Consider the following 25,051-nt stretch of genomic DNA (forward strand, 5'->3'; position numbering starts at 1 on the left):
TAGTTTGGTGATGTTGGTGGTCTTTCCTAGACAGAAGGAAAAGGAGGTGAAGAAGTGCTTATTTTTGATTAACCCATAGCCTTTTGCAGCCTTATGCAGTACATGTCTACTCAGAAGCAAGCCCCATTGCCCTCAATGGAACTTACTCCATTCTGCACTTTATCCCTTTTGCCAGATTTGGGAAAGTGAACGAGTGAGCAGTTTATAGAGGGAAATTGTTCCTTCCACCTGATGGCTCCCATGGGGTGGAGGGCTGCACATGCACCCATGAACCAAAAAATGTGGCATTTTATGGCCAACATTGTGGCCAGCTGGATGATGTGGGGTTGGACTTTGCTAATATGGCAGACATCCCCAGTATGGAAGGGGAGCAAAAAGTGCAAGATGCTGAAACACACCCCAAAAGAAGCAGTTGGAACAGAGAATACATCACCATTAAAAATGCTAATAATAGGGTGCTGTTGATGCCTGTAGACCACAGGAGTTAAAAGCAAGAGGAGACAGAGTTCCACATGCTGACTAATGGTCATGTATTTTATTTCTTTTTGTTTTTAAAAAGCCCAATCTGTTTTTTAAAATGATAAGAAATAAAATGAGTGACTCTCTACCAGCATGTGGACATCTGTCCCTTCTTTTGCTTGTTATAAGTGCTTATCAGTTATCGCCTTTGGACCACAAGAGATGGCCAAAGTGCTCAACCCCATCCTCAAAATAGGTTTAATGCCTTGTTACGGCCCTTTACAGGTAAATCTGCAGATAAAACCCTTTAAAACCCAGAGCAGATTCACTATCCCACTGACCTGAAAAACACCAGCTACACCTTACACAATTACTGCTGATCTCAACTCCAGGTTTGTGCAGTGTCTTTCATATTACTACCAAAGCCCATGATTTCAGTATGAACATCTACAGGGGTAAGTGTTGGCCTCCACCCTGACAGGCATCCTTCAGTGGTGCAACTGTGATTGCACAGAGTTCCTTTACCAGGAAAACCTGTGCATGTGAAGAACTGTGCATGCAAAAGCCTTCCCATTGCAGATGCCCACCCCAAAAAATGTGAACATCAAGATGAAATGGGAGGGGAGCCATTAGGGAGATGCCAGTCATGCAACCCCACCATCAGCAGCTGGGTGAGGGCATCTTCATACACATAATACATGACAGTCCTTTCTAGGGAACTATCATTTGTGGTAATGCTGGGGATAAGAAATCAGTCTGAATGGGGGCAGAGTATTTAGTGATAAGTAATTACCTAGGTCTCATTAGAAGCCAAGGTGACTCCACCAAGAGAAGCCACAGTCCACAGTTTTCACGGCCTGAGCAGAGCTGTTAATAACAGCATCTCTTGGAGGTCTCACATTGATAGGTTTGCTACCAGCCAAAGTTAGCTTGATAGCAGATAACAACAATTACCTATGGCACTACTATTCAAAATGGTGTTCTGTGAACCAGTGCCAGTCTGTGAGCCATGGGCTGCTGGTCCATGGCAAGATTCTAGAAGTGAGATAGTTTTAGCCAGTGAGCACAAATATGGTACTAGTCCCTGGCACATTGTGGATAAAGTCTACTGACTCCTACATCTATAGCTTAAGAAGCACTGACCTAGGAAATCTATCCAAAATCAGCTTTATCCATATATGCAACTGTATCTTTGGCTGACAAGAATCAGAAAGTACATTACCAGTACCATGTTCAACTCCAACAAAACTGTTAGCATTGTATTAGTTTTGCATTTATTTCTCCCACACTACCTTGGATCCTTGACAGAGAGCAGGCTATGTATTAAAATAGATGCATATACTATATGTATGTTCTGTGAGTCATCATTTCAGTTCCACGGATATATTTGCTCATAGCACAATGGACAAATTTGCAGAGTGGTCCTAAATTAGAAACAACAGAGCCTTACTTTCATCTCTTTAATCTGATTTTTTTAAAAAAATACCTTTCCCAGAATCAGATTGGAAGCTCTTTCTTCAGCAAAATAAAAGACAAAGCGGTCAGATTTTAGCTGACACATAATTCCTGTTAATAACACTGCCTATTTATGACTTCTATTATCTTTTGTGAACATTAATGGGGACCTCACCACCTCCCATTTGAACAGTTCCATTAACAGCTGCTGTCTGCTAGCAAATACTTTCTTATCTAGACACTATTAATTGCAAAGTATCTCCCCTTCAAAGTGAGCAGCTCCTTTTCTTTTCCTTCTTAATTTTCACCACCATGTATCCCCTTGTGATGTGTGGGAAGCAGAATTATCAAGATCAAAGTATAGGCAGAAGAAATCAAAGGAAGAAATTGTTCCTTTTTGCTGGGATATTCAGTGGAAGTGAGGGAGGTGTTTTGCAAAAAGGTGGTGATATGCAGAAGAGAAACCTGCAAAGGTTCAATTATCAGCTCTGCCATGGGCTTTAACAAAGCACAGGCCCTCTTTGAATGTCACAATATATAAGAGCTCCAGGATTCCTTGAATTTCAAATTTACCACAATGTTGTCATACAGTCTATCCAATTGCTCCCGAGGGACAGTGGCTAAACATACAACAGTGGTGTATGACTATCCTTTATTATCTCAATTTCACAATCTGCCAAGTGTTACCCACTGGAGTTTTGAACTATCAGTGATTCAGATTCAATCTGAATCCAGGAATCAGTGATGTATGATCAGATAATGTGGCCTATTCCAAGTAATGTCATATTTTTTTTTTGTAGCTGTGTTTAGTAGTGTAATGATAATGGCCTAACAGAGGATTTTGTAACTGTTACTGTGATAGTCTTGCATGAAGAACTCAGAACCCCAAAAGAAAAAATACAAAGCATGTTTATACTTAGCCAGTTTGAAGGAAGTTTAACAAAGCAAAAGTGGGACAAGGGAATTTTATTTATCTTTATTTTATTTATAGTATGCATTTATCCCAAAATAGGACTTAGAGCAATGCAACAAAAATATTTAAGACTTCAGGATGTTTCCATTGGTCTCATTCTGGTTTCACATACTATGTGCATATGTTCTGATCATTCCAAGGAGATTTAAATCTCAATACATGCCTCATTCTCCATCCTGGCCTGAATCAAGGCTACAAGAGCAAGAATGCATGTAGGAGTAGGTATACAGTACTAATAGCACTGCAATGCTGAAAAGAAAGAAAAATTGGCAAAATTCAGTAATCAATTTAATGTAGGAAGAACAGAGAGAATCAAAATTTTGGTAGTGGTACATGTCTCAGGGACATGATGGAAATAAGCAGGAGAGGAGATCTTACATGGAAGGACTGTGAGCAATAACTTTAATATTGTCATCCTGAGACTTCTGTACATCACACTGTTGCCTTTCACTATTGATGGTTGGCATTCACATTTGACTGTAGGAAATTCCTTGCATGAAGTCCAGAACATTAAAGATGAGCGAATAATAAGTTTAATAGAATTGCATTTTCCCTCCCCTCACTCTCCACTTCATTATCCAACTTTAGTTTATCTTGCATACTTTATCTAGTTCAGAATATTTGCATTTAGGACAGAGCATCTTGCCTTTTCCTTTTGTGTGCCCATGAGACAGGACAAGTCATTAATCAAAATCAAAGAGGGAAAGGTGACTGTGGTCTGAAACCAAGTGATGTGCTGCCAGGTAGCTGCAAAGATGATGATGGTCTTTTTTCCTCTCTTTTGAAAAACGTAGTCTATCAGGCTGTCCTCGTGCCAAGAAAAGTGGAATCAAGATTACCCCCACAAAGGATGACAAAGAGGACCCAGAACTGATGAAGTAAGTGAACAGAGCTTCTCTGAGCAAGTCTCTGAAACTGTCTTATTGTGAATGTCTAACACAAAACTTGGATATCAAGAAACAAAGACAGTTTAATATACATACACAGGACCCTCAGAACTCTTTTAAGGTGTATGTTGGGGTCAACCTTGGCATGCAGGCAGGCCATTATTATTTTTGACCATTTGCTGATATGTTTTTGGAAACCCCACCATGCAATCAACAAGGAGGAGATCACTCTAACCCCTCCTTATAGATTGCATGGGTGTCCGATTCTAACCTAAGCAATGGTGCCAGCTAGGTTTTTGCAGTTAGCTGCTTCGCCAATGCAGCTGCAGTCATGGTGGCCTGTTTTCAGAGCTGCCACCTTTGTCTCCTTATGAGCAAGACCTAATAGGAAGACTGCCCAGTATGCCACCATTTCTGTTGAGATCAGAAACAGGTGCCCAGACTCCAAGTTAATTACATGTTTGATGTGTTGGCAGCCATGATCGTTTGTCCCCTTCCCTACCTAAAAGTGCAGGGCTGCTCTGTGAATATGTACACAGCAGCCTCACATTTCAGTAGGAGAAGGAGCAGTGACCATGCTGTGTGCACTTTCACACAATAGTCAGCTTTGAGAGATGGTTGGCAGCCACAAATGCTCATTCCCACCCTTCCTCCTGGAAGGTGGCATTTGACAGTACTGAAGGCAGATCACAGGGCCATGGACAGCCAAAGCTCTATCATGGGGAAAGTGTGATAAGAAATTATGCCAAACCAGTATGCTTCTGTTCTTAAACTGGTACGATTGTGTCAGAACAGCAGGCTGGTGTGATAAAGTCCCAACACATCTATAATAACTGTACCCCTAACTGTTCAGGAGGATTATTTATTACACATCAACACTTTTTGGCAAAATTGGTTTGTGATTTCTCATAGGATTTATTTATTTATTTATTGGCCTGATAAGTCAGTATATTGCTGGCACAAATATTGGGATATAGACATGATTAGCTCATAGAGATCTAACTAGAGACAGGAGCTGGGCAACTGCAATGACAACAGCTTGCACCTATTTATTGGTGTGCTTAACTAGGGAGAGACATCATGATATAGTGGTCTGGAAGTTGGAGTAAAACTCTGGGGTTGTAGTTGTTGTGTGTCTTCAAGTCGTTTCCAACTTATGGCAACCCCAAGGTGACCCTATCATGGGGTTTTCTTAGCAAGATTTGTTCACAACAGGTTTTGACATTGATTTCCCCTGAGGCTGAGAGCATGTGATTTGCCCAAGGTCACCCAATGCGTTCCTGTGGCTGAGCCAGGAATTGGACCCTGGGCTCCAGAGTTGTAGTGCAACGCTCAAACCACTATGGCTCCCTTAAACATTCAATTCCCTGCTCAGCCATGAAAAGCCACTAGGTGACCTTGTGCAAATTACACTCTCTCAGCCTCAGAGGAAGAGAATGGCGACCCCACTTTCAACAAATCTGGCCAAGAAAAACCTAGCAGAAGCACCTTTCTAGCAAGCTCACTTCTGGTGAAGTCACAACAGGGAACCTACCCATATGATCAATGAGAAAGGAGTGCAGCAACCCTCTCCTCATTGATCACATTTTTTTTTTTTTTTTTTTTTTTTTGCAACATGTGGTTGGGCGCAGAGCTGGTGACAAGTCGCACTGCCTCTTTTTTTAAATATACCAGTGGTTACCACCCAACCAAATCCAGCCCACCCCAGATGTGAATGCTTTCAAAAAGCCAAGGTTATCCTGAGGTTTTGTGGAACCTCCAGAGTATAGAACATGGGTCAACAGTGTGACACGACAGCTAACAAGGCCAATGAGATTTTAGGCTGCATCAATAGAAGTACAGTGCACCCTTGGCTTATGCGGGGGATCCGTTCCAGACACCCCCCCCCCCGCATAAGCCAAATATCGCGTATGCTCAAGCCCCATTCAAGTGAATGGGGTTCGTGCATGTGATGGCGCACTGTCGCGGTGGTGCAGCAGTATGGTGGCGTGCACGCACCACAGGTGTGCACCCCATTCATTTGAATGGGACGCGCTGCCCCTTGCACCCTGTGTGCTCCCGCACAGCTCTACGTGGCTTTGCGCGTAAGCTCAAAGCCACGTATAGTGTACCCATGTATAACGCGAGCGCACTGTATAGTGTCTAGATCAAGGGAAGTAATAGTGCCACTCTATTCTGCTCTGGTCAGGCCCCATCTGGAATATTGTGTCCAGTTCTGGGCGCCACAATTTAAGAAGGATGTGGAGAAACTGGAGCATGTCCAAAGGAGGGCAACTAAAATGGTGAAGGGTATGGAAACCATGCCCTATGAGGAATGACTTAGGGAGCTGAGGATGTTTAGCCTGGAGAAGAGAAGGTTAAGAGGTGATATGATAGCCCTGTTTAAATACTTGAAGGGATGTCATATTGAGGAGGGAGCTAGTTTATTTTCTGCTGTTCCAGAGACTAGGACCCGGAGCAATGGATGTAAGCTACAGAAAAAGAGATTCCACCTCAACATTAGGACGAACTTCCTGACAGTAAGGGCTGTTCAACAGTGGAACAAACTCCCTCGGAGTGTAGTGGAGTCTCCTTCTTTAGAGGTCTTTAAACAGAGGCTGGATGGCCATTTGTCGAAGATGCTTTGATTGAAATTTCCTGCATGGCAGAGTGTGGGACTGGATGGCCCTGTGGTCTCTTCCAACTCTATTATTCTATGAATTTTCTGTAATTGGATGAAAGAAGTGGTTTTGCTATGGAACTGGCTGTACTACCTGGACTGACCGCACCAGGTTCAAGGGGAGTATAGGTTTTTTTCCCTTGCATAGGAGCTAGCGTGGCGTAGTGGTTGGGGTGTTGGATTATGACTCTGGAAACCAGATTTCGATTCTCCACTTGGCCATGAAACCCATTGGGTGACCTTGGGCAAGTGACACACTCTCAGCCACAGAGGATAGCAATGGCACACCCCTCTTGTCAAAAAAGTCCAGTGATAGTCCCTTAGAGTTGCCATAAGTCGGAAATAACTTGAAGGCACATAGCAACAACAAAGATGCACTCTCAGCCAAGAAATTCACAGCTGCTCTGGGTTTATGAGACAAGAGCAGAGGAATTAATGACTGGGATCTTGGAAGTTTCTAATTCAAAGGATCCCAGTAAGTCAAAAGCAACTTGATGGCAAATAACAACAGCAACAACACCTCTCCTGTTTCTAGGAAACCATCCATGCTGTTGGTTCATTCACCCTTTTATAAAACTAATGTTGACTGGGTGGCAGGGTAGAATTCCCTGTGTCTTTGTTTGTCTGTCAGCAAAAAGAGAGCTTTTTATTCATGCAAACATTCGACTACTGAGCTCACTGAGGAACAGGCTTTCAACTGGATGAATACCTTTTATTTTTCCTTTAGTGTGCTTCTAATCTGTGTTTTAAATGTTGCACGCTTTTATCTATTTTCTCTTTAATTGTGTTTGTACTATTTATTCAAAGAGATCCTGGATCCCATTTGTGGAAAATAAACCAAATAAATGCAAACAAACCAACAAAACACTGGCTATGAAGGCATTACCCTCCAACTGTCCAAATTTAGCAGTCCCTGCTAGTCCTCTGTCGTCCCTCTTTTTCAGCTGCTTTCAAAATGTCCCGGATTCTCTCTTCTTCTCCCACTTTCCCCTTTTGTCCTCTACTTACTTCATTTGCTCCAAAATGAGTTCAAAGTGCAATAGTAGTTTGCATACAATTAGTAATTTTTGCCATCTTGACCCCACTCTGCCATATGTGTGCCAGTTTTCATCTGTGAAATATTGGAGGGTATGTTGGCAATAGAAAAGACTCAACTCAGTGGACACTGGGCCAAGGTCACAATAGAGTGAGGATTTCCAAACAGAGAATATTGTGGTTTATATTCCAAATCCCTCAATTCTGATTTTCCATGCTTTGTCATATCATGCTAATGCAGCCTCCATGTGTGAATGGCCTATAAACCATTCTCAGGCTGACCCTCACAGTTTCCTCAGTGATTCTGAGCCCTTTCCCCCTTTCAAATATTCATTTGGTCATTTCCCTTGGTTTGTATGCAGTTTTTTCCCCATTCGGAAACTGTATTTCTAAATGTTCAATGGAAGTTTTAAGTTACTGAAATGCTGGAAATTTAGGACATGGACAAAACTTCGAGGAGAGGGGGGCAATGTTCTCTAACCATGCCCTTCTTCTCCAAAACCCTGTAGCAATATCATACCCCGCAAATTTCAACTGCTTTTAACATGTCCCAGTTTTTCAACTGCTTTTAACATGTCCCAGTTTCTTTTCTCCTCCTCCCATTTTCCTCATTTCTCCTCAGATGACTTCCATTGTTTATAATCAGTGGGAGGAAAGGAGGGGAGGCAGAATCTTACCTTTCCCAGTAGAATCAGGCAAAGGCAAACTGCTGCAGTCTCTCCTAATATGTGTGTTCTTTGTCATTAATATTTTTTGCCATCTTGACCACACTGTGAAGTTATATGGCCACATGTGTCCTGGTTTTCACTTGCAAAATGTTGGAAGGTATACAGTATACAAAAACCAGCATGGTATAGTGGTTGAAGCATAGGACTAGAATTCTTGGAGATTGGGATTTGATTCCATGCTCAGCCATGGAAACCCAGGGGGTGAGCTTGGATGAGTCACACACTCTCAGCCTCAGAAAACCCTGTGATAAATGTGCCTTAGGGAATTTATACAGCAGAAATTACTTGAAGGCACACAACAACAATATACAGTGCATCCACATTACACGCGGGCGTGCCATACTTGGCTTCCAGCATATGCTGGAAGCCTGCACCAGAAGCCTCGGTACACCTGGAAGAAATAATGGTGCACGTGCCTGTGGTGCACACCCCACAGCACACCACATGCATGAGGGGCATATGCATTTTTTTCCTTTACGCAGGGGGGTCCGGAACGGATCCCCCACATAAAGAAAGGGTGCACTGTAATATACAACAGATTGGCCTTCCATACCCTAGGATGAGGTGGCATTTTGGATCATTGGAGAAGAATAAATTAGGTGATAAACTATGATTTTTTGATATCTAGGCTTTAGATATTGTGCAGGTACTTCCAGCTCTGACCATTTCTTGTACTTTGCTTTTTCCCCTGTCCTTGGATTTTCTCTTGTTGTTTTATGAGCAAAGAAAACAGCATGGGAAGGATGTGCAAGGTTTTGCACACTTATATGTCTGCTGTAAACCATGATTCTGTAAGTGATCCAAAGGTCTTTGTAAGAACCAGATGACGTTGAGAGCCATCTGTTCTGCCTTCTATCCCCAGGAAGGAGAGCATTTGTATTCAATGAGCCGTGTCACAATTAGCAGGAGTAAGCAGAGTTTATTAAAGACTGACTAACCCCAATTTTCCAAACTACCAAAGGAAAAACAACAACAAAGAAACCTTCCCATTTTGAGTATTGTACTTTAAATAACACAGGCAGGTGGAACCATGCATAATCCATAAGGCTATTCTACCATCTAAAGGCACTGTGAGGTGGGGGAAGGAATGGAAATGGATCACACTGCCAACGTTAAGTGCTATGTTGAGCAGTTTATAGCCCATCAGTGCAACTAACATGGCAGCATTGACTTCCTCTCTGTTTGGTTTCCGGAGAATTACAGCAGAATCGATGCAGCCTGTAAACATGTCCACGTGTTACTTAGGCTTGGCGGTTCTTGATTTAAAACAGTCCTTTTCGCCCAGCAGGTGGTCCCAAACAGAACCTAGCAGGTTAAAGATCAATAAAGCTAAACCATAGGCAGCCTGGTGGGCCAAAAAAGAGTGCAACCAGTTAAACCCTACAAACCTGTTTAAATAAAAAGGCATTTGCTTGCTGAGAGAAGGAATGCAGAGCTGGGTCAGCTTAGCCACCTGCAGGAGGAAATCCACAGGCTGGGAGCAGCCACTGATAGGACTCGCATGTGTGTCCTCCCCAGGCAGCCTTAAGACAGGGTCGATAAAGAGAAAGCCCCGCTTCCCAGATATTTTTCAGAGCATTTTTGAAACTGGTGCTGGAGGAGAGTTCTGTGAATACCATGGACTGCCGAAAAGACAAATAAATGAGTCCAAGAGCAAACCAGAGAGCCATTGTGACATAGTGGTTTGAATGTTGGACTATGACTCTGGAGACCAAGGTTGGATTTCCAGTTCAGCGATGAAACCTGCTGGGTGAACTTGGGCAAGTCACACTTTCTCAGCCTCAGGGAAAGGCCATGGCAAACCTCTTCCAAACAAATCTTGCCAAGAAAACTGTGGGGTGCAATTTTAGTTTCCCAGGGTGTTAACCTTTTTAAAAGGAAACAAAAATATACAGGTATGAAGGTTAAACTTGTTAGGGTTTAACTTACATCAGCAGAACAGCAAAAGTGTAGGTCAGACTATTGTTTTAAATCTTAAAGCCTTGCTCATTTGTACTTTAAAATACAAATAATAATAGCTTTAATAAATAAATACATAACAAACTAAATCCTATCCTAACTGGTGATAGTTATATTATATATCTTGCCATCTTTAATATAGCAAGAAGAAATTCCAGCAAGTTAGAATTTTGAGAGAGAGCTGTTAAACTGCCTCCAAGATTAAGTGACAGGAGCCAGATGATAGAATGAGAGAGAGGGCCTTTATCTATATAATTAGGGACAGGCAAATGCAATGCATAATTCTTCCAACAAAAACCCCATGGCAGGTTCACCTTAGGGTTGCCATAAGTCAGGGGGGAAAAACAGAGTGAATCAAGCCTGAACTCTCCATAGAAGCCAAGGTGACTAAGCTGAGATTGTCATAATTTGGCTATATCATGAGAAGACATGACTCACTAGAAAAAAACAATCGTGCTTGGCAATGTAAAAGAGAGTAGGGAATTAAGAAGACCACATTACAGGTGAAGAGACTCAGTCAAGGATGTCCTTTTTGGTGGCAATGGCATCCCTTGCATTGGTGTCACCCGGTACAGGTGTCTGGAAGAGAATTGCAGAGGGGGTGGCCTGGCCTGGCCTTCACTTGCCTGCCCCTGTCCACTCATCTCATTCACCTCCCCCACTCCCTGGCTGCCCACTACCCATTGAGATGCCCACCAAGGGTTGCCAGGAGCCAAGCAGGCAAACGGGCAAGTGAGGCAGTGGGAGGGACAAAAGGGGCATATGCTGTCCCTCTATCTCTGGTGCCTTGGGTCCCTCCTTCTACAGAGCCATGACACCAGCAGGAGGGGTGGGAGGAAGTTCAACTGGGTGTCACCTCTCCTTGGAGGTGTCACCTGGTGTGGTCCATACCCCAGCACCCTCTATTGACACCACTGTCTGGTGATGGTGATTGTCTTGAAGCCATCTCTGATTTCCAGTGATCCTAAGGTGAAACTGTCACAGGATTTTCTTGGCAGGATTTGTTCAGAGGAGGTTTTGCCATTGCCTTCCTCTGAGGCCGAGAGAGTGGGACTTGCCTATGGTCACCCACTGGGTTTCCATGACTGAACAAATCTTGCCAAAAAAAAAACCTGTGAGAGGCTCCCCTTAGGGTCACTGTAAGTCAGAAACAACTTGTAGGCACACAATAACCACAACAACAATGCACATATAGAGTACAAACATGTTTTCAGTGCTCCTTGTGTAGGCTATCCAGCTGAAAGAAATAAGCAGCTCTCTGAACCAATGAGCATAGAAATGGTAAAGTGAGACAAGCTTTTCCTTCCATTGCCAAACTCTTCTAGTGTTTGGGAAGGGAGTGTTTTGTCTTCTCTAACAAGGTATGCCTCTCGTGAAGGTCCCTGCAGGTTTGCATTAAAGAGGCTCCATAGTAATTCCATGGCTCCATCTGTGTGGCAGACAACGACTTGGCTCCGATCCCAAGATGTGAATGCTGCCACTGAGAAGAAACCTTTTTGCTCTTTCCTCACACCATTTACCACACTGCTTACACGGAAGGGCATGCGCCCTGCTGCCAACCAAGGCACTATTGCACCAGAAATAATAGACAAGCATCTCCCCCAGCCTCCTTCCTTCCCGCTTCAAAAGGTGAAGACAATTGAGGAGGGTGGTTATTCCGTGGGCCTGCCATTACTACCACTTCAATTAAACAGCAATAATAAATTTTAAAAACATGTTCAGACACACACTCGCTCACACCCCACTTCCCAAGCCAGCTGTTTGCTACAATAAGGCTCTGGTTTATTTTTTACCATAAAAGTGTAATGAAAGTTAAATTAACAGCGTAAAATATGTAACGGCCAGGCCATAAACGCCACATGCTAATCGTTGCCTTTCCCCCCTTTCCTCTCCCCCAGTCTTTCTCGCCTTTTCTCTTGAGGTTTCAGTAATTTGCTTGCGATCATATAAACAGCAACGCTGTTATGAATTTAGTGAACATCCTGCTGGCAGCGGTACAATAAGTGAATTGTGCCACATTTGCAGATGATTAAAAACAGGATCAGCGTTTTTTCAAATTATCTCTGAGGGGGGAATGAAATAATGGCGGTGCAACTCTAGACTGTCAGCTCCTCCTTTTTTTAATAGAAGAAAAATAAAAATAATGGTAACAATGAAATGTAGAATGTGAATTTCAAGCAGAGGCAGGCACTTGTTTTGACAGTTGTCTTTGACATTCCTAATTGCTGCCTCGCTTTAACAGTTGGCTCCATGGTTGACTTTCATTCCTCTATTTTTTTACAGCTTTGAGCAATAACAAACTTTTAGATGTGTCTATAACTGACATAAATATTTAAACAAAAGCAAACAGCGGCAGGAAAAATTAAGCGCCAAGGTGTCTCTGAGGTCATAGTCTCAAGGTTTGGATCCAAATCTCAGGGTCTGAGCTCTCTTCTCCAGTTCTCAGGGTGAGGAAAGAATTTAAGGGCAAGAGTACTGACTTGAAAAGTATGTGTGTGTGTATTTTCCCTTTCACTTAGGTCTAATCTGCACTGTGGAAATAGGAGACTAACACAGGGAGGAAAATCAGGGGATTAAAAAGGCATTTTCCTGGGAAAGTCGCATGATCATGGCGAAGATTTTCAAACACATCGCGATCTGAGAGGACTTATCACGGGAAGAACCAGGAATGCTCCAGCAACAAACCATTCACAGGGAAATCCCATGAATGGTTTGTTACTAGAGCATTCCTGGTTTTTCCTGGGATAATTCCTCTTAGATCGCGATGTTGTCTGAAAATCTTTGCAGCGATCGCACAACTTTCCCGAGAAAATGCCTTTTTAATCCCCTGATTTTCCCCCTGTGGTAGTCTCAATAGTGTAGTTTGACACTGTTTTAACTGCCATGGCTCCATGCTATTAAATTCTGGGTTTTTGTGAGATATTCGGCCTTCTCTATCATAGAGCTCTGGTGCCACAACAAACTACAAATCCCAGGATTCCATAGCATAGAGCTATGGCAGTTAAAGCAGTGTGAGATTATATTATTTCACCAGTGCAGATTAGACCTTAAGATTTGGTTATTTTTATTTGTGTGGTATACAGTCAGCCCTCTGTATCCATGGATTTTTTATCCCCGGATTCAACCATCCATCGCTTGAAAATATTCGATAGATAGATAGATAGATAGATAGATAGATAGATAGATAGATAGATTCCAAAAAGCAAGCCTTGATTTTGTTATTTTGTATAAGGGACACCATTTCATTATGCCATTGTATTTAATGGGACTTCAGCATCCAGGGATTTTGGTATCCATGAGGGGTCCTAGAACCAAACCCCAGCAGATACCAAGGGTCCAATTCTGGTTGATACTTAATGCATCATACTTAATGCTGTCACCACAGACTGCCCTTTGTAACTATCATTTGTAATGTCACCAACTCCTGCCCCTGTCAAATCACAAGGGATCATCCCTGGGTCTCAGGTTCTGACCGTGAAATCTCAGGGCCTGAGATAGACCTGAGCTGGCAATTCTGGAAGGTGTATATCAAATCTCCCCCGCTTGCATGCCATTTCAGTCAATCCTGGGGTTACCAGGTGAAATAAGGGGCAGGGCTCTGTCCTTTAATGGTGATGGAAAAGAGGGAATTTAAGCAAATGTTACTCACCACACAAGCAACACTAGCTAAAATCTCAGTGTATCAATCACTTTCTGGCAAATCATCTCATCATGGTTGAATTAACCAGCTACATTCCCTTGGAAGACGAGGACTTCTGACTTTCCACTCTTATGTCTCTTTGTATCCCCCCTCCCCAGGTGCCCTGTTCCTGGTTGTGTCGGGCTTGGACACATCAGTGGTAAATATGCCTCCCATCGCAGTGCCTCGGGATGCCCCCTTGCAGCCCGGAGGCAGAAAGAAGGGTCTCTCAATGGCTCGTCCTTTTCGTGGAAGTCACTCAAGAATGAGGGTCCAACCTGTCCAACCCCAGGTTGTGATGGCTCAGGTCATGCAAATGGAAGCTTCCTCACCCATAGAAGGTAAGCATTATGTATGCCATCTTATGTCAAAGGCAGTAGTGAGATCACGATTGAAACCTCTCTTGATATATTCTCAAAAACTTTGAGTTTCTGGCAACAGATATTCTAGAGCTTCTGGAACACTCCTTTGATCTGTGTAACAGGATTTAAAAAGAAGGGAAAGGAGGAATATGTCATGTTGCTTGGTGCCACATGGCCTGATGATTCTGTGAGATGTTTAACCCTTGGAACTGAAGTGCAACGAAGATCTATGTGGGATCTATATGATGTTTTCCTACAACACCCCTAAAATTTCAGTACATGTTGTGTCCACACAAACCCACTCATGTGTATCCACTACTACACCTTTGGCTGAAGATTACAATCTAACATGGTGGTTCCTGACCTTTGGTCCTCCATTTGTTTTGGACTTCAGCTCCCAGAAGCCCCAACCGATGTAGCCAACAGGAATTATGGGAGCTGAAGTCCAAATCATCTAGAGGACCAAAAGTTGGGAACTACTGATCTAAGAAGCTTTAATTTTTAGTGAAAATGTCCATTAAAAAAAATCAACTCATTGCCAAAATCTTTATAAAATTGGTGGGGCATAAATCTCCATCATCTTACTTGCTCAGAATGTGAGGTCCCAGAGAGGGATTATGGAGGCAGCTGGCCCAGCAACAAGAGAGAGGACTTTTTCTGCTGCCCCAATTTTATAGGAGAGGCAGGATATAAATAAATTATTATTATTATTATTATTATTATTATTATTATTATTATGCACACCCCATGGCCAGTCAGTGACCATTTTGGTCAAAAGAGGAGTTGTGCCTATGCACCATCTGCCATCAAGCAAGCCATCTGTGCAAAAGATAGGCAGTGTACCTAGAGAAGACACAAGAGTTACAGGATACAAGATTTCAGCAAAGTCCCTAGTTGTTATCCCTAGGTGTTCTTGCCAAGTGATCCAGCAAGTTTCTGTCTCAAATCCCCAATGTCTCACTGCTTAATCAACTCACCTAAGTGCCTTTGGAATATGTAATAGGGATGTGCTAATGATATGAAGGGTGACTTAATTAGCTGCCTCCTTCAGAAGTCGAAACACAGCTGGCATGACTCCAAGGAATGGCAAGGACAGAGAACACTCATTGGCTTCTAATTTCTGAAGGTGGAAAATTCACTCTGTTTTCAGATTTAGGGGAAATGTATCATTGCTCTACGAACTGTGTTCAGCCCATCCTTGTAGAAACGGCTGGAGGGATCTGTGTTTGCTCTTAATCACATCACACAAGACTGAGGACATGTTTTCTGCTTCAAAAAAAAAAATAAAGTCATGTCGTAGACAATATCTGAGGATAATGTGAGAAATTTGTATTCTCTTGGATTGTGTATCATGGATTATTTGCTTCAGCCAGCTCAGTTTATATCCCTTGTCTTAGGAGACATGAAACGCAAGTGCAGATCTAGGGGCCTGGTTGCACAGGATACAGCCAGCTCATTTGAAATGCACTGCTCTAAAGACTAAAACAACACTCCATGGATGTGTACCTGAGCCAGCGCATGCAAAAAGCAAGCTGTTCATTGCTGACTTTTCCACTAGAACTACAGGTGTAAGAGATATAGGGTCAGCTTAATCCAGCTCAGTTCCCCCACTTTACCATGCCTTCCAACATTTGACAAATGGAAAGTGGACACATGTGGCCAAGCAACATCAGTGTGTGCTCAAGGCGCAAAAGTTATTAATTAAGGCGGTCCATATTCTGCCTCCTCTTCTCCTGTCTCTGTTAACTCTCTCTGAATTAGATGAGAGCAAATTTCATTTGCACTTTGAACTGCAACAACTGAAGTGAGCCGAGGACAAGGAGGGAAAGTAGAAGGAGAGAGAAACTGGGACTTTTCGAAAGCAGTTGGAAAAGTGGGATGACAGAGGATTAATTGGGACTGTCCCTGTCTTATCAGGATGGTTGGCGGGTATATCATATACCCCATGAAGTTTGTAGGCTGAATCCAACTCACTACGCTCTTCTGAAGGTGTAGCCACACAGAGTTAAAGCAGTTTGACACCACTTTAATTGCCATGACTCTATCCTAGGGAATCCTAGGATTTGTAGTTTGGTCAGGCACTAGAGCTCTCTGGCAGATCATACTGGATATTTCACCAAATTACAAATCCCAGGATTCCACAGGATAAAGTCATGTTGAACTGCTTTATTTTTGCAATGTGGCTACATCCTGAGCAGCAGTCCCTTGTGATTTGGGGATCTGGTGGTCCCAAAATTTGTTGGAGACAAAGGCATCAATACTTGCATAAAATTTGTATTTAAAAAAAAAATACTTGCATAAAGTGATGAGTGAGAGAGAGAATTTTAGATAATGCCTGGCCTTTGTTTGCTTCTCTGTATCTTTCTTTGTATCTAAACAGTCAAGCTTTTTGCTTCCTTCTTACCTGTTGAGATCACTTCCCCCTTCTTCAAGATGTTAGGGCCCTTTCGCACTATGCAATTGTAGTGCTATAATTCCACTTTAGCTGCCATCATTCCATCCAATGCAATTTTGGAATTTGCAGTTGGGGGGGGGGAGTTAAAATTCTCAGCTGAAGAGCTGTAGTGCCTGACCAGACTACAAAGCCCATGATTCCATAGAATGTTGTCATGACAATTAAAGTTGAATAATAGTACCATAATTGTGTAGTATAAATGAGCCCTTAGTTAGTCTCTTGATTGCCTTATTTGGAAAGGGAGCATCCATAGGGTCCCAACCCCAACAGTGACTGCCAGCTCCACACCTGAGATCAAGACTTCAAGGGCTCTTGTAACCAAGTACAGGCTAACATCTTTTGTCTATCTCTTTTCCTATCCTAAGATGAATTTTCTGAGACAATAAATGTATGTTTTCTCTCTTTTTTGAACCTTACATGGGCATGCAAACTCATTATTCTTGTCTCTACCACAAGCTCATATTGCGTTAGCCCCGCTGCTGTTGCTGCAGTGTGCCTTCAAGTTCTTGGTCCCAAACACACTGCAAAAATAATGTGGTTTGAGACCGCTTTAATTGCCCTAGCTTAGCGCTAGCGAATCCTGAGAGTTGTAGTTTATTGTGATCCTAGAGCTCTCTGACAGAGAAGGCTAAATGCCTCACAAAATTACAGTTCTCAGAATTCCATAGCACTGAGCCAGGGCAGTTAAAGCAGTCTCAAACTGGATTATTTCTGCAGTGTGTTTTGGACCATTTTTGACTTATGGCAATCCCATCACTGTGTTTTCTTGGCAAGATGTTTCAAGGGGGTTTGCCATAGCCAGCCTTTGAGGCTGAGAGGGTGTGACATGCCCATGGCCAGCCTGTCGGTTTCCATGCGCAGATTTGAACCCTAGTCTCCAGAGTCACAGCCCAAAGCTCAAAACACTGCCCTATGCTGACTGCACTCTGCTTAATAGAGATACCAAATATTCCTAGAAAACTGCCATTGCATTTGCTGCTCCCAAAATGAGGGCATTGCCCCCCAACCAAAAATTCTGCCTCCTTCCCATGAAATTTTCTTCAGTTAAAATTTCAGTTGAGCCGCAAGAAATGCAGTTTCAGAATCCAAAGAAAAGACACAGGCAAATTCCCAAGGGAATGCAAACTAGAGTAAATACAAGATTTCTGGGTGAATGATTTTTGATTCTCACTCTCTGCATTACTAGAAATGTGAAGATAATAGAAAATTTCATTGTGGGGAGCAAAATTCATATAGGCAAGACAATGTCTTCATTCCCTGCTCCCAATAGCTACACCATTGGGTTGTTGGAGTTGTTATTTGAACAGTAGAACAGGCTATCTGCCAATACACCAAGTTTCTGGATTAAGATCTGTTCCGGTTTATGGGACATAAAATATGCACTTTGATTAAAATCTGCATTTTACAGCTGAATCTTTTATGGGGCAACCTGCAAGGGAATTTCTTTCAAATCTAAGTGTCATTTCTGTTTTTGAACTATTCAAACACCAGCTTCTGTGAATGACAGTGAATTCCTGATGGATGTATAAAAAAAATACTGCTTATAGAAACAGCTGAAAAAGCTGCCTCCGGGAAATGGCTTTACAATGATCATAAAATAGATGTTTTCTTTTGGTAATTTTCTCCGTCTTAGAAAGAATTGGGAAAATAACTATTTTAAAAAATAATAATAATAAAAGTTTTTTGTGTTCTCCCAGAGAAATAAAACACACTTGGTTTTTCAAAGCTTATGCAAATATTCCCAGTCAAAAAAAGTAGGACAACTTTCGATGACAACAAAACTTTTTTTCCCCAGATTTGCCAGTTTCAGTTTCTGGATCAGAACAAGTTGTATCAAAGCAGGACTTTTCCCAGAAAAACACATAAACACACATACCAAGAAAAAAACATAACAGGAAAACATATTTCACCACAAATCCTCTCTGTACTATTATTTCATATGGATGCTGCAATTTAGAAATACAAGAAGCCATCTTATTTAAAAGTTGTATTGTGTGTCCATCTTGCTCAGTGTTATCTAAGTGGCTGTCAGTGTCTATCTAAGTTTTTCAGATAGTCTTTTCCATCTCTTTTAGTCTTTCCCAACTCTAGTGCTTCCCAAAATAATCACGCATATAATCCCGTCCCATCAGAGATCATGTAAAGCATATGACAAGTTCACATCAGATTCAATATCACCAAAACATAAGGATCAGAATTAAAATCCTATGGACTAAAACAGCCAGTGAACTTCAGGATCATGATAATGACAGTGAGAGACAAGTGAGGACAATGTAAATATGTGTGCTGGCTTTTCCCAAGTAATGCCAAATGTCATATTGCAAGGAATCCCTGTACACTGTTGCATGTAATTTTGGTTTTGCCTTAATACTCATCTAGTTCAGCTTATGTGGCATTTCTCATAATATCCTGTTCTGTTGTTCCTTTAGCCTTTCAGGGTGTCCAAGAGCTACTTTTGCTGGGAAAAAAGGGAAAATCTCAGGGGATGAAATTCTCAGTACTAAATTCAAGACCAGCGATGGTAAGCAAGCCTGGACTGAATAATACAATCCTGGTATAAAATAATGTAATGACATCACACCCCCGGTTGGATTCAGGATCTCCCTTGCATTAACTTCAGATGAACCTCTGAGTGCAATGGGTCCATCTTCTGGATTTGGGAAGTTCCTTCTCTGTTGCAAATGCACAATTCCACAGGGTGCCCCAAACCTATGGACTGTTTTCAGTGGCCTTAGGGGATTGATGTGGGAAGCAGGAGATAAGGAATTATGCATGCCTGTAACAAGATTCAACACTCCATGTATAGACACAATGTTATTAGTAGACAATACATACAATTTGTTGTTGTGTGTCCCCAAGTCATTTTTTCCCCTTATGCTGACCCTAAGGCAGTGATGGCGAACCTATGGCACGCGTGCCACAGGTGGCACTCAGAGCCTTCTCTGTGGGCACATATGCTGTCGCCCTAGCACAGAGTTTGCCAGAGTTTCTTACTAGAAAGCCAGAGACACATGGTACTTTGCAATAAATAAGTGGTGTCCGGGTTACAGTTTGGGCACTCGGTCTGTAAAAGGTTCTCCATCACTGCCCTAAGGTAAATCTATCACAGGGTTTTCTTGGCAGATTTCTTCACAGGAGGTTTGCCATTGCCTTCCCCTGAGGCTGAGAGCATGTGACATCCCAAGGGCATCCAGTGGGTTTACATGGCCAAGCCGGGAATCGAACCTTGGTCTCCAGAGCCACAACCCAGCACTCAAACCACTACACCATGTTGGCTCTTGTATATTAAATTAGCCCTTTCTAATTCATGTGTTTTTAGACTGCTCTAATATGCAAATGTTTCTTACCCATAGAAGATCTCCCACAACACTGAACACATGAAGCATGCAACGCATCATCCAGATTACTGAACAAAATGGGCTTTATTCTTGCACATACACCTAGCATAGCTTTGAAATACTAGAGATGTACTAATGTACTAAATACTACAAATATACACACGTTTGCAAATGTCTCCAGTTTTGTGTCAGATAGATCACATGTGGTTTACTAGAATGGAATTGTTTCAGAGCATAAGACCAATCAAAATAATTTCTCAGCCATGGCCATAAGAATAGGAAAATAAATCTTTGATTATTATTTTTTGTGGGTTTTTTCGGCTTTGTGGCCATGTTGTTGAAGAGTTTATTTCTGATGTTTCAGCAGCATCTGTGGTTAGCATCTTCAGAGAAGATGCCAGCCACAGATGCTGGCAAAAGGTCAGGAATAAACTCTTCTCAAACATGGCCACATAGCCCAAAAAACCCACAAAAAAATATGGATGCCAGCCATGGAAGCCTTCAACTTCACAGATCTTTGATTATTTTCTCCTTGCATGCAAGGATGAATAATTTCCATGCGTGTGTGTGTGTGTGTGTGTGTGTATATAGTTATGCAACAAAATGAATATTCCCATGGCGTTGATGCTAATATTGATTTCTTCCCACTACAGAGCCAAAGTTCAAAGTCAAAGTAGACATTGAAGGCATTAAGACAGTTGTAGTTAAGGCCCAAGATAGATGGGCCAAAAGCGGCGTGGCAGCGGCGATACTAGGGTCGATACTAGGGTTCTGGACCACATGGCAACCGCACGGTCCAGAACCCTAGTGAATAATGGTGGTAGCCTAATAGTGTCCTGGACTGCGGCCAACACACACACAAACAAACGCTGATAATGATGACTCAGCCAAAAGAGCTGACTAGGAGCTGAGAAACAGTCTACAGACCATTCTAGTCCGAGAGAAGCAAGCCACAAACAAAGCCAAGGTCAGGATACGAGAGGTCACGGAAGTCAGTTCGGTCCAGGGTCAGGAGAACCAGAAGGTAGCAATAGTCCAGTTCGTTCCAAAGTTGTAGATACAAGACAGACAAGGGTTCAAGGAGCCAGTGCCGGCAGCAATCACAATGAAGGATTCTACAATAATCTCTGGCAAAGGGTTGGCGTTTCCCCAGCTGCTTAAATGAGAGACGCCCTCCCTTGTGCCAGATGTGACTTATCTGCAGATTGCCTCTCTGCAAGCCTCCTGGATCGATGCACGCAAGAACTCTCAGCTCTCCTCTGCCTAAAGGAAGGGACCTCCATGCTTGGTTCTTCCACAGAGTCAACACTAGGCTGCTGGGCCTCAGGAGGGAACCCCACAGAGCTAGGACCTGACTGAGCTTCAACCCCTGAGGCTGGGAGATCAGGGCTTGGGTCTGGCGGGGCAGAACTGGGACCTGGTATAGCCTCCATCTCCTCCTGCACTTGAGGAGCCACGGCCTCCTCCTCGGCCTCCTCGGCCTGCTCTTGGATGGCCATGACAAATGGTGGCATCCCATCCACATGGGTACTGCCATCTTGATGTAAGGGACGCACAGCGTCCGCAAGTTGCTGTGCGTCACTTATGTCATGAGTGCGCCAGTGATGCACTCGCGATGTAATGTGGGCACCCCCCCAAAAAAAAACCTGGAAGAAAAACTTCTGGGAAGACATAAACACACACACCAAGAAAAAAAACATAACAGGAGGAAAGTTTGGTGGCTGCGACGTCCCTCCAGAGTTAAAATGAGCGCCTTCAGATTGCCATCTTCAGGCAGTCTGTCTCAGCCCTTAGACACATCATGGGAAAACATTATTCACTAGAAAAGACAATTGTGCTTTGCAAAGGACAGTGGGCCTTAGTATCCATTAGGGTCTGGTTCCAGAACTCCCCATGGATACCAGCATCCATGGATATCAACACCCATTAAATATAATGGTGTCCCTTATGCAAAATGGCAAAATTAAGGTTGGCTTTTGGAAATGTATATATTTTTAAATATATTTTCAAGCTGTGAATACTCAAGTCCGTGGATAAAGAATCTATGGATATGGAGGGCCAACTGTAGAAGGCAGTAGGAAAAGGGAAAGACCTCATTGCAGGTGGAGAGACTTAGGTCCAAAACACACTCTAGAAATAATCCAGTTTGAGGCCGGTTAAACTGCCCTTGCTCAATGTTAGGGAATGTTAGGGAATTCTTGGAACTGTGGTTTTGTGAGACATTTAGCCTCCTCTGTCAGAGAGCTCTGGTGCCACAATAAACTACAATTCCCAGGACTCCCTAGCACTGAGCCAGGGCAGTTAAAGCAGTCTCAAAATGGATTTTTCAGTGTTTCCCATCCACTCATTGACTTCCTTTTGTGTAAATTGTCCTTGAGTTGATACTGAGCAAATTTCATGTTGCCAATGGCTGTCCTCATCACCACGTTATCAAAGAAGTATATCTGACTAATAGGCTGCCCCTATTGGAGGTTTGGTTTCAACACTTTACATTATTCCTTTAAAGTTTGGATTGAAACATGGAGTGGATTCACCATTCTTCTGACATGGGGATTACGATCAGCATCTCATCATCAGCATCTCAATCTTCTTCTGGACTTCCATGTCCTATTAACAGCAGATCAAGCCCCCTGCTCCCCAAAAAATGTACTGTCAAGAAATTCTATTTAAATTTGCTCCACTGAAACTAGTTATGAACTTAAACATATAGCTGCGTTAGTTTGTAGAATCAGTATGTAGAGAGATGATGATGATGATGATGATTATCCTTTATTTATAAAGCGCTGTAAATTTACACAGCGCTGTACATACAATCTTTTTAATTGGATGGTTCCCTGCCCTCAGGTTTACAATCTAAAAAGAAACAACACAAAAGGAGAAGGGAGTGGTGGAGGGGAAGGGGATGAGGGCCAGCAGTTCTTCTCAACCTCCGAGGCCTGGATCAGGGGAGGACTGGAGGGAGGGCTTGGCTTCTTAATGGATGGTTAATCTTCTTCCAGGGAGGCCTGTTGGAGTTAGTCTGCCTCTCTAGTAGGATAATACATATAAAATACATAGCAATACAGGAAATGATTCAATAAAACAGGCAACAAAAGAACATCAAATGGCAAGTGACAATTAAGCAAAGCCTGGGAACACTTCTCTGAGCAGGAAGGTCTTCAACTCCGTTTTGAAGCTGGTTAAAGAAGTGATGGCTCTTGCTCACGGGGGAAGAAGGTTCTTATAACACCTTTGGGACTAATTGAAAGAAAGAAGTTGGCAGCATGAGCTTTCATAGGCTTCAGTCTACTTCCTCAGATGCTTTTGATATTTGAGGAAGTAGACTGAAGCCTACGAAAGCTCACACTGCCAACTTCTTTCTTTCAGATAGTCTCAAAGTTGCTACAAGATTTCTCTACATACTAGTTATGAACTTGCTACGTTTAAATTGACATGTAGCTTTCCCATTTCATGTATTACTTTAATGCACTGCCCTGTGTTGGAAGGCAAGTTGGCAGCCATGTCTGTTTCCAAATGGGTTCTGATTCAGACACTGACCAAACAGAGATGTACTAAGTGTCAGCAAAATTGCACCGTATTCTGGATCTCTCTGCACATGTCAAGCCAGAAAGATATCTGACTGATGTTTTATGTCACTTTTTTTACAGTTCTAGAAAATGATGAAGAAATTAAGCAGTTAAACAAAGAAATTAGTGAGCTGAATGAATCCAACACTGAGATGGAAGCAGCCATGGTGAAGCTGCAGACACAGGTATTCATCTGTCTCCATTGTCTTTCCATGTTCATGTGCTAAAATTAACTCAATAGAGGAATGGCCCCATAGATTTTTTTTTAAACCCACAAACTCCTCTATTTGTTGGTTAGAGTATGGTTGCATTTCTTGTATTCTGAACCCAAGAGACTCTTGAACATGAGAGGAATGAGTTTGTCCTGCCAAAACCCCTTCACGTTGCAATGCTTTTTTCTCTTTTGTAAGAGTGCAATGCACCTTTCTGCTTTATGCACAATTTGTAACCCTATGAGAAACCATCATCTGCAGATACTAAATGGCTCAGCATCAGAGCCAGGAGGAAATATTTGTTATCACCAAGCAGTGTCCCCAAGTGGAAGATGTTATTCTCCACTGGGATGGGATGGCAATGTTTTCCTGCAGAGAAAGGTGGTCTCTCACTAGGGATGTTCAGCAGTGAGCATCTGACCCTTCCTTCTGGCTTCCTCCAGTACACATTTATTGAAAGATGTCTTCCTCCCCACCAATGAAAACAAATACTGGATGCTTCATTTTTTTTATTTTATTTTATTTTTATTTTTATTTTTATTTTTATTTTTTTTTTTTGCAATAGATGAAGGATAGCCTACCCACACAGAAATAACATATTCACTCACTGAGAGGTGATCTCACAGAGGTTAATTCATTATTCTTCCCTTGTTAAACCTTTCTTCTAGTAACCTTTTATCTGTTGCTGATCAATTTTTGGTACTTTGCCTGTAGTTACTGACCTACCTCTGAACTGTGATGGTTATGAAACTAGCTAGAGGTTGGTCCTCACAACGCATGAGCTAAATCAGTGATATCCAAACCCTGGTCCTCCAGGTGTTTTGGACTTCAGCTCCCAGAAGCCTCATTATAGTCTGGCTGAGTCTGGTCCATACTCAGCCATGGCTAATAATCTGGAATTCAGGGAACTGAAGTCAAAACACTTGAAAGGCTAGAGTTTGAGAATCACTGAGCTAAATATTCCTGCCTAACAGATCAACTGGCACCAGAGCCTGAGAACTTCTACTTTAATATCAGTTACAAGGTCCCTAAAAGTAACTGGTTATCGGTATTTTTAAAGTAGCTCTTTATTTTCCTGATTTCCTCAAAGCGTTCCCAGAAATGGCATCCCCTGGAACCCGATGGGAACCCGATGGGAATGCTCGGAGGCGGCAGCATTCTGCCATGCAGTAAACTAGTGTTCTGGGGCCCATTGGGTTCCCGTCACGCTCTGTGCTCACCCCCGTTAGAATGCACTGGGGGTTTTAACCCCAGTGCGATAATCTTCACTGTTTTGCATCTGAT

General features: G+C 42.6%; 1 protein-coding gene across 8 annotated transcripts in view; it reads left to right on the forward strand.

The window, feature by feature from the left end:
• MYT1 (myelin transcription factor 1) overlaps positions 1-25,051 on the forward strand; it is a 177,416-nt gene that overhangs the window by 141,278 nt on the left and 11,087 nt on the right. For 6 of the 8 annotated variants that reach the window (XM_089513592.1, XM_089513591.1, XM_089513595.1 and 3 more), the window contains 4 exons: positions 3,682-3,765; positions 13,954-14,175; positions 19,081-19,172; positions 23,637-23,740. In XM_089513592.1, coding sequence (XP_089369718.1) covers positions 3,682-3,765; positions 13,954-14,175; positions 19,081-19,172; positions 23,637-23,740 — 502 coding nt within the window. Of the gene's footprint in view, positions 1-3,681; positions 3,766-13,953; positions 14,176-19,080; positions 20,349-23,636; positions 23,741-25,051 lie in introns of those variants that run through there. The other 2 variants (XM_089513599.1, XM_089513598.1) reach the window with 2 other exon arrangements.

The sequence above is a fragment of the Sceloporus occidentalis genome, unplaced genomic scaffold (genome assembly GCF_023333645.1).
Source record: "Sceloporus occidentalis isolate IW3139 unplaced genomic scaffold, rSceOcc1.0.p SCAF_3, whole genome shotgun sequence".
NCBI classification, from domain to species: Eukaryota; Metazoa; Chordata; class Lepidosauria; order Squamata; family Phrynosomatidae; genus Sceloporus; species Sceloporus occidentalis.